Source organism: Gymnoscopelus microlampas (assembly GCF_963454915.1).
Source record: "Gymnoscopelus microlampas genome assembly, chromosome: 4".
In the NCBI taxonomy this organism is placed as follows: domain Eukaryota; kingdom Metazoa; phylum Chordata; class Actinopteri; order Myctophiformes; family Myctophidae; genus Gymnoscopelus; species Gymnoscopelus microlampas.
The window spans coordinates 30,626,089-30,639,890 of NC_139941.1; the positions used below are offsets into that span (position 1 = coordinate 30,626,089).

Here is a 13,802-nt window from a genome sequence, read left to right on the forward strand (position 1 = left end):
CAGACCAAACCATGACCCTTCAACATGCATCAGCACCATGGACATTTACAAGGTGTCATGTATAAGTTATTGTAGTTGCTCATAAATAGTTAGATGGTCAGGTCTGTCTTAGATAGATGTATAATGCTTTTTTAGGTATCTTCTCCATTTCACACCTCACCTCAGCAGTACACACTTATTCAACATTCTCTCTCCTACATTCTGCTGCACCAAGAACTGCTCCCTGACTGCACAGCTGCTCATTCTGTGGTATAAATTCCAGCATCCTGACAGGAAGACTAGGGATGTTATTCCACATAGTTTATGTATAGTAGTGCAGCTATCAGGCCTTGTAGCCACAATGGGGTCACCTAAACGCCTTGTATCCTTAGACACAGGCTATTTCAGCAATTAGAATCAAGATACGTTTGAACAGTCTGGGACCTGTTTTGTGACAGTATGTTGACTCTCAGCAACTAGGCTGGAGGTCAGAGGAGGCCAGAGATGATTAGGGTTGTCTTGATACAAAAGAAAGCACGTCAAGGGAGAGTATTCAAGGGAAGACTTATGACCACCCCCACAAACCAGGAAATGTCCCTCTTGTCCAGGAAGTTTTACTAAAATCCTGTTTTGGTCATTACATCCTAAACGTCAGCGAGTGTCGGTGTGTTTTGTAAATACAGCTGGAGAGTGGCTTCCAGCAGGGAACTTGCTTTCAAACGCCATTTTCTCACTCGGAGTAAGCTTGATCTCCAGGACGTTTGACTGTTACGTAGTACATAATCTCTGAAATTAATTTTGCTGTTGGGTTCCCAGATTGCATAGTACAGGATGCTACTGTCATTTCCATCAACAGGGAACCTGCACTCACAGCCAGACAATATTATGATTTTCCAACTAAACATAAACCTATGCATGGCACCAATAATCTACACACCAGCGCAGTTTGAGCCGAGTCAAACTGAACTACATATTTTTTTTCCTTCTGTCTGAGACTAATCAAATGTAACTTTTATTCCTTCCTTGTGTATGTTTGTGCATGTGCAGATGGAGACGGGGCCAGTTGTGGCCTCTGAGCCTGCGTTTTCTGTGGAGCCGTCGGTGCAAATAGCCTGTCACTCCCCAGCCATTCCTAATGGCTCATCCACTAGCGCTCAGACTAAACCTGATGATCACTCCGGAAAACTGACCTCTGACCAGCTAGCTGCCATAGAGGATGAAGAGCTCCTTGACAAAATGGTACTTGACACCCTGATATTAAGTCCTATCGACTAGACATAACTTTATTTTAACAAATACAGCCACTTAAATTGTGACATAAATAAAATCTACATTTTGCAGGCTTTGAGAGTATATTTGGAAAGGTAATTATAGTGACATTTCCTTTAGTAGTGACCTTTTGTGTGTTTTTGTTTCTGTACAGTATGTATGCTATGTTAACACTGCATGCATAAATATAGAGCTATGCCAGGTGGCTTTTTCTGAGGACTGACCTCTCATTCTTTTGATTCATGGTATGTTTTACTTTGTTTTTTCAGCTTGATGAGTCAAAAGACTTTGAGGAGAGGAAGATGATCCGGGCTGCCATGAGAGACCTTCGTAAGAGAAAGAGAGGTGAGAGTGAGACAAATGCCAAAAGCAGTCTTATCTCATACGTTTTCTGTGTTCAAACTCTTATTCTTGTGTTCAGCTCCCTTATGTCTTTATTCTTTTAGTTTATTCTGATTGGCAGTGCTGTCTTCTGTCTTCGGTCTTGTACAGATCTAGTCATATCACTGTCTTCCAGGGACTACATTTACCTGTACCAAATCATTTCTCTCCCTCATTCTCTGCTCTCATTTCCACATTATTGCTATCCATTCTGTCCCCAGAGGCCAGGCTGGGATGTACTCAAGAAGAATTAGGTAGGACTGGTTGGTGTGCAGTGTGGATTTACATTCTCTGTGTGTTATCAAAAGTTTTAATATCCGCAAAAAAATACAGAGAAAAAAAGCATGAATACTTGAAGAAGCACACATTTGGTTTACAATGAAGGATATTGACAAAGATTGTTAAACATGCATGAATTTAGATGTGTGTGTGTGTATATACCCGAGTACCTTCCACTCACCTCACTGATGAAATGTGTATCAGCTCATGTTTATTGTCTGTCTTGTGGCAAGCACTCGCCATACTGTAGGATCCACTTAGTGTCTGGTTGTGTTGAGCTACCTTCTGAGACTCCTAATGGGATTCTGAGTCAGATCTAGAGAGATCTCTGAAGGTGGTGTGCACTGCACTCACTGCTGTTAGAATAACATTATAATGTGGTTTGTTTTGTTTAATGTGTGAACACAGGTAAGACTGGGATCAGCCCAGGTGTAGCAATGGAAGCATGATTAAGATATCAGCGTGCTGTGTGCAAAATGTGTTGATCCTGGCTAAGCTCTCTGCAGGCAATGATCAATCTGTTTGCTCTCTTTGATGACTGGTGCTATTACTCTGCAACCCTGGCTGGACTGTCTGCCTCCCACCTGTGAGCGTTTGTGTGTGCAAAGGCATTTTATGGCACTGTGGAAAGAATCCTGAATCGCCACAAATATGGGAACCCTTGTTTAATGTGTTCCCGTTTCAGTCAGATAAAGTGCTGTCAGCTTGTTTAGGGGCCCCCTTTGTCCTCCTCCTCTTTTTCCACTGACATCATCCCTCTATCTTCCCCATCTCTCCATCCATCTCAGACCAGAGAGAAAAAGAGCGTGAAAGCCGCCTGCAGGATCTCCGTCAGCAGAGAGATGAGAAGAAGGGTCGCACGGCGGGCGGCGCTGGAGAGACGGTGATGCGGACGGTGGAGAAGTCGGTGGATGGCTCCACACTCAGCCAAGTCACCAAAACGGACCGCTTTGCCCAGTCCGGTAGGTCAAAGCACTTATTATTGTTAATACATGCACATATTGATACATCACGAAATATGATTTAAGTGTGTGTGTGTGTGTGTGTATGTGTGTGTTTAGATGATGGCAGCAGGTCAACACGCAGCATGATCATGGAGACGAGTTACATGCAGAAAACAGACAGTGAGTCATAACTGTGCTCTCATCCATCTTTTAGAGGGAGACGGCTTTGTCATTACAGTGTTGCCACCTACTGTCGTTAATGTGACTTTGTGTTTTCATTACACATCATCCATCTCTCTCTCTTTCTCTACTCTTCAGGGGGGACAGTCCAGTCCAAATCCTACAGCTACTCCTCCTCCTCTTCCTCGTCTACTATGACCAAGAAAGTGGGCAGGTGGGGTTCTGGAGCTTCAATAATTATGTTCAGTATACCAATTATAATAAAACAAATTGCAGTTACAAAGTCTTTACCAGTGAACTCCCTCCATGCCACCAGTGTGTTCGACCGCGAGGATGACACGTCGTCTCGCAGTGGCGGCAGCCTGGCTGCTATGGAGCGAAAGCAGGCGGAGAAGCGCAAGGAGCTGATGAGGGCCCAGACACTGCCCAAGACGTCCGCCATGCAGGCCCGCAAAGCCATGATCGAGAAGCTTGAGAAGGAGGGCGGGGGGTGAGGATAAACAGACAAAGAAAAGGGCACGGCTAAAGAAAGAAAGGGAATATGTCAAAGCATGTAAATATTAACACAACCCACCCCCCCCCCCCCTCCCTTTTCTTATAGCCCCGGGAATCAGGCAGTGGCCAAGGTAAACAAGGTCCAGCGTTCCACTAGCTTTGGTGTGCCCAATGCAAACTCCATCAAGCAGATGCTGCTTGACTGGTGCCGTGCCAAGACCCGCTCATATGAGGTGAGTCAACGGGCATCAGCGCTCACTCTACAAATTAAATTGTATTCATTTTACTCTGAGGGTGTAAATGGGTCCACTTTACAGTCTTACAGAGGTAAAGTAAGTTTACAATGCACAATGTCTTAGCTTGTTTTCTCTGATGCCAATAAATCGAGATCGAGATTATACATGATTCTGCTCACTAATTATATAGACATGATAGTCCAGACACAAGTAAATTACATGAGCCAGTGATTTAACCATTCGTTACTCCTCCCTGTACCCCCATCAACGCTAATCGCTTGTCTTTTCTTGCAGAATGTAGAAATTCAGAACTTCTCCTCCAGTTGGAGTAACGGCATGGCGTTCTGTGCCCTGGTCCACAATTTTTTCCCTGAGGCCTTTGACTACGATTCAATGAGCCCCAGCAACCGCAGGCAAAACTTTGAGGTGGCCTTCAGCACCGCAGAGTGAGTAAACACACACACACACACACACACACACACACACACACACACACACACACACACACACACACACACACACACACACACACACACACACACACACACACACACACACACACACACACACACACACACACACTACTTGGATTACACTGTTTGTCCTGCATATATGTGCACTGACCACATCAGTGAATACAGTGTTATGAGTTTTGATTACAAGTGAGACCATCAACCATGTGACCTTTTACTCTTCAAGAAACCACATCAACAGGATCATAAGCTTGGGTTCCTTTAAGCCTGGCAGACAAAAATGAGAAGAAACAAGCGGAAGATAATCTTGCAAGCTACTGCAGGCTTTATCTTATCTCTAGGGCTGGAGGATTACAGATGACATCTTTTATTCCACATACTCACGCAAAGAGAACAAAATGAACGTCAAAGATCTACTGTACAACCCAAAGCCAAACATTTTATTCCTTGCTACATTGTGCTCAACTATTGTGTATTTGTGTTGGACAGATTAGTCCCTCTCATCTATGAACAAAGCACATTTATTTAACTCATGTAAATAATCCACATTCCACTCTCTCTCTTAGTGAATACGTAATACTCCATCTTGCTGGATGGTCTTCCAGTCAGCCTCTGTAATATCTATTTAAGAATCAAATGCAGTAACAAGAACAGAGTTTTGCATTAACAATGAAAAGAGACGCTAAACGTCTATTCATCACCGCAGCAAGAAGCCTGGAAGACCTGATTTGGACCAGTAAGACGTCCTTGCGTGGACAGTTGCCGCCCAGATCCCGTCCCCTGTTCATATCGAAGTGTCATTTTTCCTGTCTCTCTCAGGTGTACCATGTCACCTCAAGGATGAGGTTCCACTGATCCTACTACTGCACTATTTACTTCACCTCTAAAACCCCATCTGTCCTTCACTAAGTGTAACCCTACGTCTCACCCCTGATCTAAACCAAGAGATCTACTATGAACAACCCCTCCCCCAAGCAACTATCAGGTCAAAAAAAAGGGATGAGCACTCGACTGCCACTCAGACTTTATCTCCATCTCTCCCTACCATTAATCTTCCTCTCCTCTCTTTTCGTACAGTACTTGTACTACCTCTGCGCTCTCGCTCTTCTTTTTTGGATGACGTTACACCATTTCAACCACTGTTGTTGCACCCACCACCAGTGTATGCTGTATTCACATGCTGATCGTAGGACTGTGATTCTGCTGTTGTTGTTGATGATGATGATGACAATCACCATACCCTCCACCCCCAACACTTCTTGTCTTATGTTTTGCACTGCCACTCACTTCTCGTTCTCAGGCACTCATGCACCACTTGACTTGTTTGCCGTGATTTTGAACCCCAACACACACACACACACACACACACACACACACACACACACACACACACACACACATCCTATATGCACCAGTGTGTTTGTTTCCTCTCTAGGATCATTGTTGTTTTTTTCAACATGTTTTGTATTTGTCTGTGGGGGAAGCGTAAAGCTTAATTAATACTCCATCACACAAAGGTTAAAAATCTGTCTTGTCTGCAATCAACACGGAGTATAAATTAGGCTTACCCCCCCCCCCACCCTCACTGTACTGTATGTCTGAAGTCTTGTATGTCACAGAAAAAAACAACAACCGAGCAAACAAAAATGCTAAATGGGGCATCACCTGATGGTCCCATTTGACCTTTTGTTGTGTCGTAATGCGTGTGCCACGTACTGTATGTTATCATGATGTTCATGAAGCATGTCAACTCATGGATATATCTGTCAACACAGAGAATGTAATGTTATTATGTCTTTTTTTGTGTTTTTTCTCTCTCTCCCCCTCTTGTCTTCTCACCCTGAATCTCTTCATGTGGCTGCTCACGGCTTCGTCCCTCACTGTCTCCTTCCTTCCTGTCTGTCCTTTCATTTCATTCTTTGGTTCACCTCATGTCTCCTCTCTGTCTGTAATTCACTCTTTTCACCCTTTTACCTTTACCTTTCATTCCTTGCTGTTGGTTTCCCTCTCTCTCTCTGTCTCTCCTCTCTCTCTCGCCCCTCCCTCCCTCCCTGGCGGCGGGTGCAGGAAGCTAGCCGACTGTCCCCAGCTGCTGGATGTGGATGACATGGTGAAGATGCGTGAGCCCGATTGGAAGTGTGTGTACACGTACCTGCAGGAGTTCTACAGGGGTCTGGTGCAGAAGGGCCTGGTTAAAACCAAAAACTCCTCCTAGAGTCACACCCAACCCAAATTAAACTCATGGTGAGAGGGGGACAACACCCATGGAGGAACCTCACAATGGTGCTGAGACTTTTAATGGGGCAAAAGTGTCTGTATGTCCTGTTTTACTGTCTTTGTGGTGATCAAAGTCACCACACGGATAGTAAAGCCAGACAAACATTGTTCTGGTCATTCTTTAATTAGAGTTACTATTGTGATAAAGGTTTGGATTAGAGTTAGGGTGAGGAGTTAACATTAGGGTTAGTTTTAGATTAAAGGTAGCAAGTAAAAACTGCATTTCTAATATACCTTAATATACAGTTGTTGTTAGATTATTACGTGTGTGTGTGTGTGTGTGTGTGCGTGTGTGCACTGTGCACGCATGTGCGTGTGTGCACTGTGCACGCATGTGCGTGCGTGCATGTGTGTGTGTTTGTGCGCGCACACGTGTCCATGTTTGTGCATGTCTGCACAGCCAGACCCTGGCCCAGGCAGAGGGCCAGACATCAGCACTCTCCATCTGCAACTCCACACTTTAAAAGGAACGGTGGTATCACAATGTTTCAAACAAAGGGATTAGAAACAACACAGAGAGGAAAGAAAAGTTGTGTATTGTCCACTGACAAGAAGCAGTATTGCTAAGGGTTTATGGGCGTTTCAAGGCTTTTAAAGGCTGTTTTGTAATAACATAGGTTTAAATTACTGGCCTTTTAAATATCTGAAGTGACAAGAAGACATTTTAATTATGTTGTTTAAATATTTTCTTTTTCTTTCTATCGTTGTTCCAGTTGATTTTACACTGTCTACCAAAATGCTACCGTTTTTGGCTAATATGTTGCTGACAGTGAGTGCTGCAAGGTTCATGTGAGGATAGTGCCACCTTGTGGGCATTACATGCAAGATGCCCATTGGCATTCTGTTCCTGAATGTGTTAGGATTGCTAATATACCAGCCTTCTTTACAAGTAGTATTAACACTAACTCTTTATTGGATTCATATTGCTCTGGTTTGTTTAAAGCCTGTATGACTGTATGAGAAGATTAGAAAACTATAACATTTTGGGAATCTGTGAAGGAAATGTTACCCTTCTTCCATCGCCCACATCTCACAGGTCCATCCTCACATTTCCCACTGTCCCACACTTACAGTTTTGTGTACCTGTCCCTCAGGGCCTTTGCCAACTGCATGCCCCTCCTGGAGGTGGAGGACATGATGATTATGGGTAACAAGCCTGACTCCAAATGTGTCTTCACCTACGTGCAGTCTCTGGTCAACCACCTGCGCAGGTACGAGTTGAAGACCCTGGGTCGGGCCTCAGACCTCTGATCCAGTCCTGTATTCAACGTGTGTTTACAACCACCCTAGCCCTCTTTGTCCCACCCAGAGTAGGGCGCACCCCTCTATGCTACTCTCAAACCCTGCCCCCATTCAAATCCTCATCGGATGACAGCCAAGACTCAGTCATGTGTCATGCATGTGATGTAAGCATCTCTGGTGGACAGTTTTGGGGATAATGTGTGTGTTTGTGTATCAGTTTGCTGATTATCTTTTTTGGCAATAGTGATGAGTTTGATATATTCTTCATCTCTTCTGGAGGCACATGTTCTTTATATAAAATCATTCAATCTCCAGTAAGAGAGAGAGCCAACGTTTTATCAGCAGACATTTTGAGCTTTAATAGTTTTTGATATATATATTTTTTATTATTTGTTCATTAAGTGGTGTTTACTGAGAGAGCCCTAAAGAAATGTACAAGAGGAAAATATTTTTAACATAGTCCCCTTTTAAATTAAATATTAATACACTTTTTGATACGCTTTTGTAACTATTGTAAGTTGTTAGCATATCTGATGGTGATGCCATTCGAAAATATATACATGCATAACATGATGCATCTCTATATTGTCAGTCTCCATTCTGGTACTGTCATTATTTCCGCCAGGAGATCATGCATTCACCCCGTGTGTCTCTCTTGTCTGTCTGTCTGCAGGTATTCTCTCATACTAGGCTGATCAGTGTCATATTGCTTGTGCATGCTGATGGCAGGGTTGTATATTTTTCAAACTGATAAAAGACAACTATGTCATTCTATTTATCAGCGCCAGGCTGGCCTATCACAAAACTCCTGGCCCTCCGGCTTATAGGATGAATTGAAACTAGCCAATCGCAGACATGCAAGTTCGCCGGCAGATGCTAGATTAAAACCAAATAAACATTTAGAAATCAATGTCCAAGCACAATCAACACAGTCCGAGCTGTCGTGTGGTTGTCTTTAACCCCTTTTAAAGAGTTTGGAGTGCTGATGTTCGGCAAAGCATTCATTCACCAAAATTATTATAGCCTAATAGCCCCCTCTTGATGTACAACTGGTAATCACATTCTGTGCTACTTTTTCATGGCTATAGGTAGAAAATGACATGCATCGCTACTATTATTTGGGCATGCCTCCTGGTGGAGATTTGCGCTCTACTGAGTGCACCTTTTTAGTTTCAGGTTATTTTTCTAACCAAAAAATGCATGCTTTATAAAAACACTTACTTGAATTATTTAAATAGTTATCCTATTGATCATCATATATTTAATTTCCTTTCATTCATGAGCACTGGGATATTTTTCATGTGTAGTTAAAATTGTTGCAACCTCAGTGTCTTTGCAGTCCTATACTCCGATGCAATGCTAATAAGACCCAGGTTCAGTTGTTGTAATACATTATACTATTGTATTATGTTTTATGCAAATGCCCTTACACCAGCTAAATCCATGGTTATGTATTTGACAATGAGTCACTATTCATGACTGAACTCACATGCATTTTTCAGGTAGAAAAGTCCCATTGCCTTTCAAGTAAATAGTTTCCTGAGATCACAACAAAGGGACTGCATTGTTTAGATGTTTCCTATTTTCATATTTGACTGGCTACAGCTTGAAAAAACACTGCCATCGCCATCCTATGTGACCTCACAGACCTGATCCTACAAAATACACTCGTACACAGCCCTTTCAGAGGGCACATTATTTATGTTCTGGTAGACATTTAAAAGTTATCTTATTAGGTTGTACATTTAACTTTCTGATTGTGTTTCAAAAGACATCTACAAGCTTAAAGTAGCACAATTAAATTATTTTAAAAATGCGAATAGTGTATGACATGTATATGTTCCAACCTTAAGAAAATATTTTATTCAGTTTGTAATTAAGTCCCATTGCAAAGAATTATACAATATTTAGGTTGATTTCAGAACTGCAATCCATTTGGTCATGTTTCCATTTTAGTTTTTAATATTCCACTGCTGTCAACTCATAATTTCATGTTACTGTGCACCACAATTAAATGTGAATTGACAATTAAACCAACTTAAATTGAGACATTTCTTGTGACTTTTTTTTTCCAGAATCTCCCTTTTGTACCGTTGTGCAGCTACACATATAAAGTGGCATGTAAAAAAGTTCACAATGTAAAAGTTTTATTTTCGTTTTTATCATTTAACAACAATTTGCCAAACCTTTCACTTACAGTCTTGAATTTGTAAGTCCCACCCACCGAAACAAATAGCATCAGCCCCAAACCAATCGGGTGATTTTACGCCTGGGGCTTCATTCAGTTTCACAGTGGACAGGAAGTTATCAAACACAATGAAAGATTAAGTGAGGAAAGGCTCCTGAGGACATATGACACATAATGGAAAGAAATATGGACAGTACTGTAAGGTTCTCTATAAAAGCACCCACAACATGTCATTATGCTATTGGTCTTACAAAAAAAGCTGACAAATAACAGTACAAATCTATGTGCAACTTCAGAGTATGGTGTGTAAGCTGGATGCTGATGCTAACTGGGACCCCTAAGTGTGCTGGTCCATGATCTACTGTCACTTTTCACAAATTATTTGATGAACAGTGATAAACTGATCATGGACCAGCCACGTAGGAGACTGTGCTGAGGTTTTCCCTTTTGTCTCATTGGAGAGTTGAGCCTAATCTATCCTTTTGTCGTACAACGTGAATGTAAATGTTGTTCAGCTAAGAAATGTTTTTTATTTAAAATCATTTAGGTGAGCAACGCGTTTGTACGACAAAGTATAAACTCTGCTTTATAGGTCTGAGCGTGTCGCCTTTGAGTCAGGAACTGAGGCTTTCTCTGTTGGGGGAGAAGTGGAGGTCTGAGACTGTGGCTCTTCCTTAAAGGGGCTGTCTTTGGCAGGGGAGAATCGGAACTCCTCTGGCACCTCATCATCAGATTTAGCCTTCTTGTAGAAGCCCAGCTTTCCCAGTAGTTCATTGATCTCAGAGCGGCTCATGTCGGATAGGCCTATCCGCTGAAGAGGGTCACACAAAATATGGTTTAACATTTTAGAGATAGCCCAAGCACTCATGACTCAAATAAGTGTATATACACACAGTCCCAATAATGACCGTCATCACTATACATTAACCCTTACATACTGTACAACATAAACCTAGTGATCATAGGTTTATCAAATTTCTATTGACAAACTTGCTTGGGGATAGAACAGAAATTCTGATAATACCTGTTCCCAGATAGGCTCCTGGCTATAACTTAACAAAGAGGATGATGTAACATTTACCTGCCGTCTTGAGACAAATAACTAGCGTAAAACAAGACACTTACATCCAGTTCCTCATAGTAGTGGTTGAGGAGGACAAGCTCAGGGTCAGCCCCAGGAATGTGCTTCATTACCAGGTTGTGGCTAGGTGACAGTGGTCAAGGATCAGGACAGACAGAAAATACTGGAGGACTTGGTTTACAATTTTGTAACACTTCTGCATTTATAACAATTAAAAACAAAACACTTGAGGTAAAGGATACTAAAGAGGAATATCCTGGGTCACAAAGGCTTTGACCTGTGGGAAAGAGTTGAGAGAATGATCGTTCAATCATCTTGGTCTGTATTAGGTGTAAAAGTATTTCAAGTACTTTAATGGTTCTCAGCAGGACAGGATTAATTCTAAATGTGCAGTATTTCAATGTCTTTCTTTTCCATAAAAAGTAAAAGTTAACTTTACCTCAACCAGCCTGTTCAGCTGTCATCCACCACATGACTGGGGGGAAAAAAAGAATATTGCATTCACTCCCAGCATGAGATAAAATAGTACAGTACCAATTTACAAGCAATGTACACAATACAACTGTAACATTTATTCTCACATAATTCAAATTCACATCTTGAGAAGAGTCAAATTAGATGGATGCCTTCAGTGCAGTACATTAGCTTGAAGTTCAGAGCCTTCCTCAAAAGGCACTTTGGCAACAATTGTGGACATTGTTATATTAGTGAAATTCTACATCCAGAACTGGAATACGCCAGCCTTTTGGTATTTTAATGTAGCCTAATCAGTGATCTAGTCTTTCTGTGATTTGTCAATGGCTCTACCTCTGGGCCAACCTGCTGTTGCATACTGTTGTTAATTGCAGAGTATCTTTACTATTAATTTACAAAAGGCCTTAATAGCTGATATCCAATGTATTGAGAGGAATGCCAAACCCAAGCTTTTTGCAGAAATGTGTACGTCTGGTATTGTTCACGCAGGTATTCTCTTCCAGGTGTGAAATACATAACAATAGAAATAGATACAAGATGACAGGTGTGGTGTTTGAGTGACACCCTGGGGGATATCATACCTGATTACCTGCATGGTCTTTCACAAAGAACAGAATAGAGTTTCAGAAACTAGTGTATTGTAAAGCTTGCAACCAGACTCTTCAGTGGAGCCTCCCCCCGTGGTAACAGGATAGGTGGGCACTAGGGACATCTGGGCACCTCGATGTAAAATTGGCTATTTTGCCCAAAATGTTAAAAAATAAAATATTTGGAAAATGTTTAATTAAAGTATACACATGATTAGAACATCCTTTCTACCATGTGCTACAAAACCTGTATATCTGGTCATTTTGGGGCTTAAAGAAGAAGTTGAAGGATAAAATTAAGTGTACCGTGCACATTACCGTACTTAAGACCATTTTTCAAATATATCTTTTAACATTTTGGACAAAATAGCCAATTTTACATCGAGGTGCCCAGATGTCCCTATAGTGCCCACCCATCCTGTGACCTCGGTTTCTGGTATTAAACTACATTAATTATTTACCACCATAGTTAGAAGTGAAAAATATTTCACAATTGTTCGTCTGGGCAGTGGTGTTAAGTAACTAAGTACATGTACTCAAGTACACTTTTGAGGTACTTTTACTTCTACGTCTCAGAGGCAAATATTGTACTTTAACTCCACTATTATTTGAAAACATTTAGTTACTTTAGATTTTGATCATTATTTAAAAATTAACCGCTTCAGCCCTATATACATTTTGGCCATTTGAAAATAGCCAATCTACAAGCTTGCATTGTGAGCTTGCAGATCTGCTAGCTATTTTCAAAAGATTTGTATACATTTGAAAAGTTGTAAATGGGACATTCTGCATAATGAATACTTTCTACTTTTGGTACTTTAAGTACATTTTGATACTAATACTTTTAATCAAGTACATTTTGAATTCCGGACTTTTACTTGTAACAGACTGTGTTTCTACATTGTCGTATTGATACTTTTACTTAAGTTAAAAAAAACGAGTACTTTCACCATCACTGCATCTGGGCCTGCAACAAATAAAGCTATAATCCTACTCATCATCATCATCCACACATAATTCACGCATGCGTGAACACAGAACGCGGAAATGTGGGGATAGAATTCATTCGAGTTGAACGATTTCAAATCGCAATTGATAACATGAAATGATACAAGCCTCGCCACAGACGTCATCCCCCTAAACTTTATCTAACACGAAAAATATAAAATAATAGTTTACTGTACCTCCACTCTCGCCTTCGCGAGACCTTCTAGTTTCTTCACGTCCACATCATATGCAGAAGCACATGAAAGCACGGTGGTCAAGACCAACCACCACATGATTTCTCCTTGGCTTGTTCGGGTGGAGACCGTCGGGCCGAGAGCTTCTGTTCTGTTCTGTTCTGTCTTGGCTGCAGAATAGATCTGAGTGGATCAGGTGAAAAGGAGGCTGAGATGATGAGCAGTGCTGCCAGATTGTGTGAGAGAAATAAGCAACCAGGTCTATGAAAACAAGTCCAAAAGAAGCAAGCCGATCGGCATTTAAACATAATCATTACGTTATTCGCTATTTGAAAATAGCTGATCTACAAGCTAAAAACAAGCTAAAAATACCAGATCTATAAGCTCAGAATGCGTCATTATTGTGAGCTTGTAGATCTGCTAGTTAGTTTTATTTGTTTCTTAAATTAGAAAAATAAATTGAATATTTTTTGAAACAGACAAATCTTGTATGGGGCATAAAATATTTTCAGATGGGGTCCCCAGACAAATACATA

At 41.4% G+C, this 13,802-nt stretch overlaps 2 protein-coding genes across 3 annotated transcripts in view; one reads left to right on the plus strand and one right to left on the minus strand.

Annotated features, from left to right (window-relative positions):
* smtnb (smoothelin b) overlaps positions 1–7,746 on the plus strand; it is a 51,637-nt gene extending 43,891 nt beyond the window's left edge. For both annotated transcript variants that reach the window (XM_084054008.1, XM_084054009.1), the window contains 10 exons: positions 1,027–1,218; positions 1,518–1,593; positions 2,697–2,870; positions 2,970–3,032; positions 3,171–3,246; positions 3,349–3,522; positions 3,634–3,760; positions 4,058–4,209; positions 6,304–6,480; positions 7,608–7,746. In XM_084054008.1, coding sequence (XP_083910134.1) covers positions 1,027–1,218; positions 1,518–1,593; positions 2,697–2,870; positions 2,970–3,032; positions 3,171–3,246; positions 3,349–3,522; positions 3,634–3,760; positions 4,058–4,209; positions 6,304–6,451 — 1,182 coding nt within the window. In that variant the 3' untranslated portion in view covers positions 6,452–6,480; positions 7,608–7,746. The remainder of the gene's footprint in view (positions 1–1,026; positions 1,219–1,517; positions 1,594–2,696; positions 2,871–2,969; positions 3,033–3,170; positions 3,247–3,348; positions 3,523–3,633; positions 3,761–4,057; positions 4,210–6,303; positions 6,481–7,607) is intronic.
* Positions 7,747–9,885: 2,139 nt separating this feature from the next.
* On the minus strand, positions 9,886–13,462 carry selenom (selenoprotein M). The gene is made up of 5 exons (XM_084054010.1): positions 13,270–13,462; positions 11,464–11,499; positions 11,267–11,301; positions 11,069–11,147; positions 9,886–10,754 (listed from the first exon to the last, which is right to left on the minus strand). Exons 1-5 carry the CDS (start codon positions 13,363–13,365, stop codon positions 10,530–10,532), a joined length of 471 nt encoding a protein of 156 aa, XP_083910136.1. The 5' UTR covers positions 13,366–13,462; the 3' UTR covers positions 9,886–10,529.
* Between the last annotated feature and the right edge of the window lie 340 nt (positions 13,463–13,802).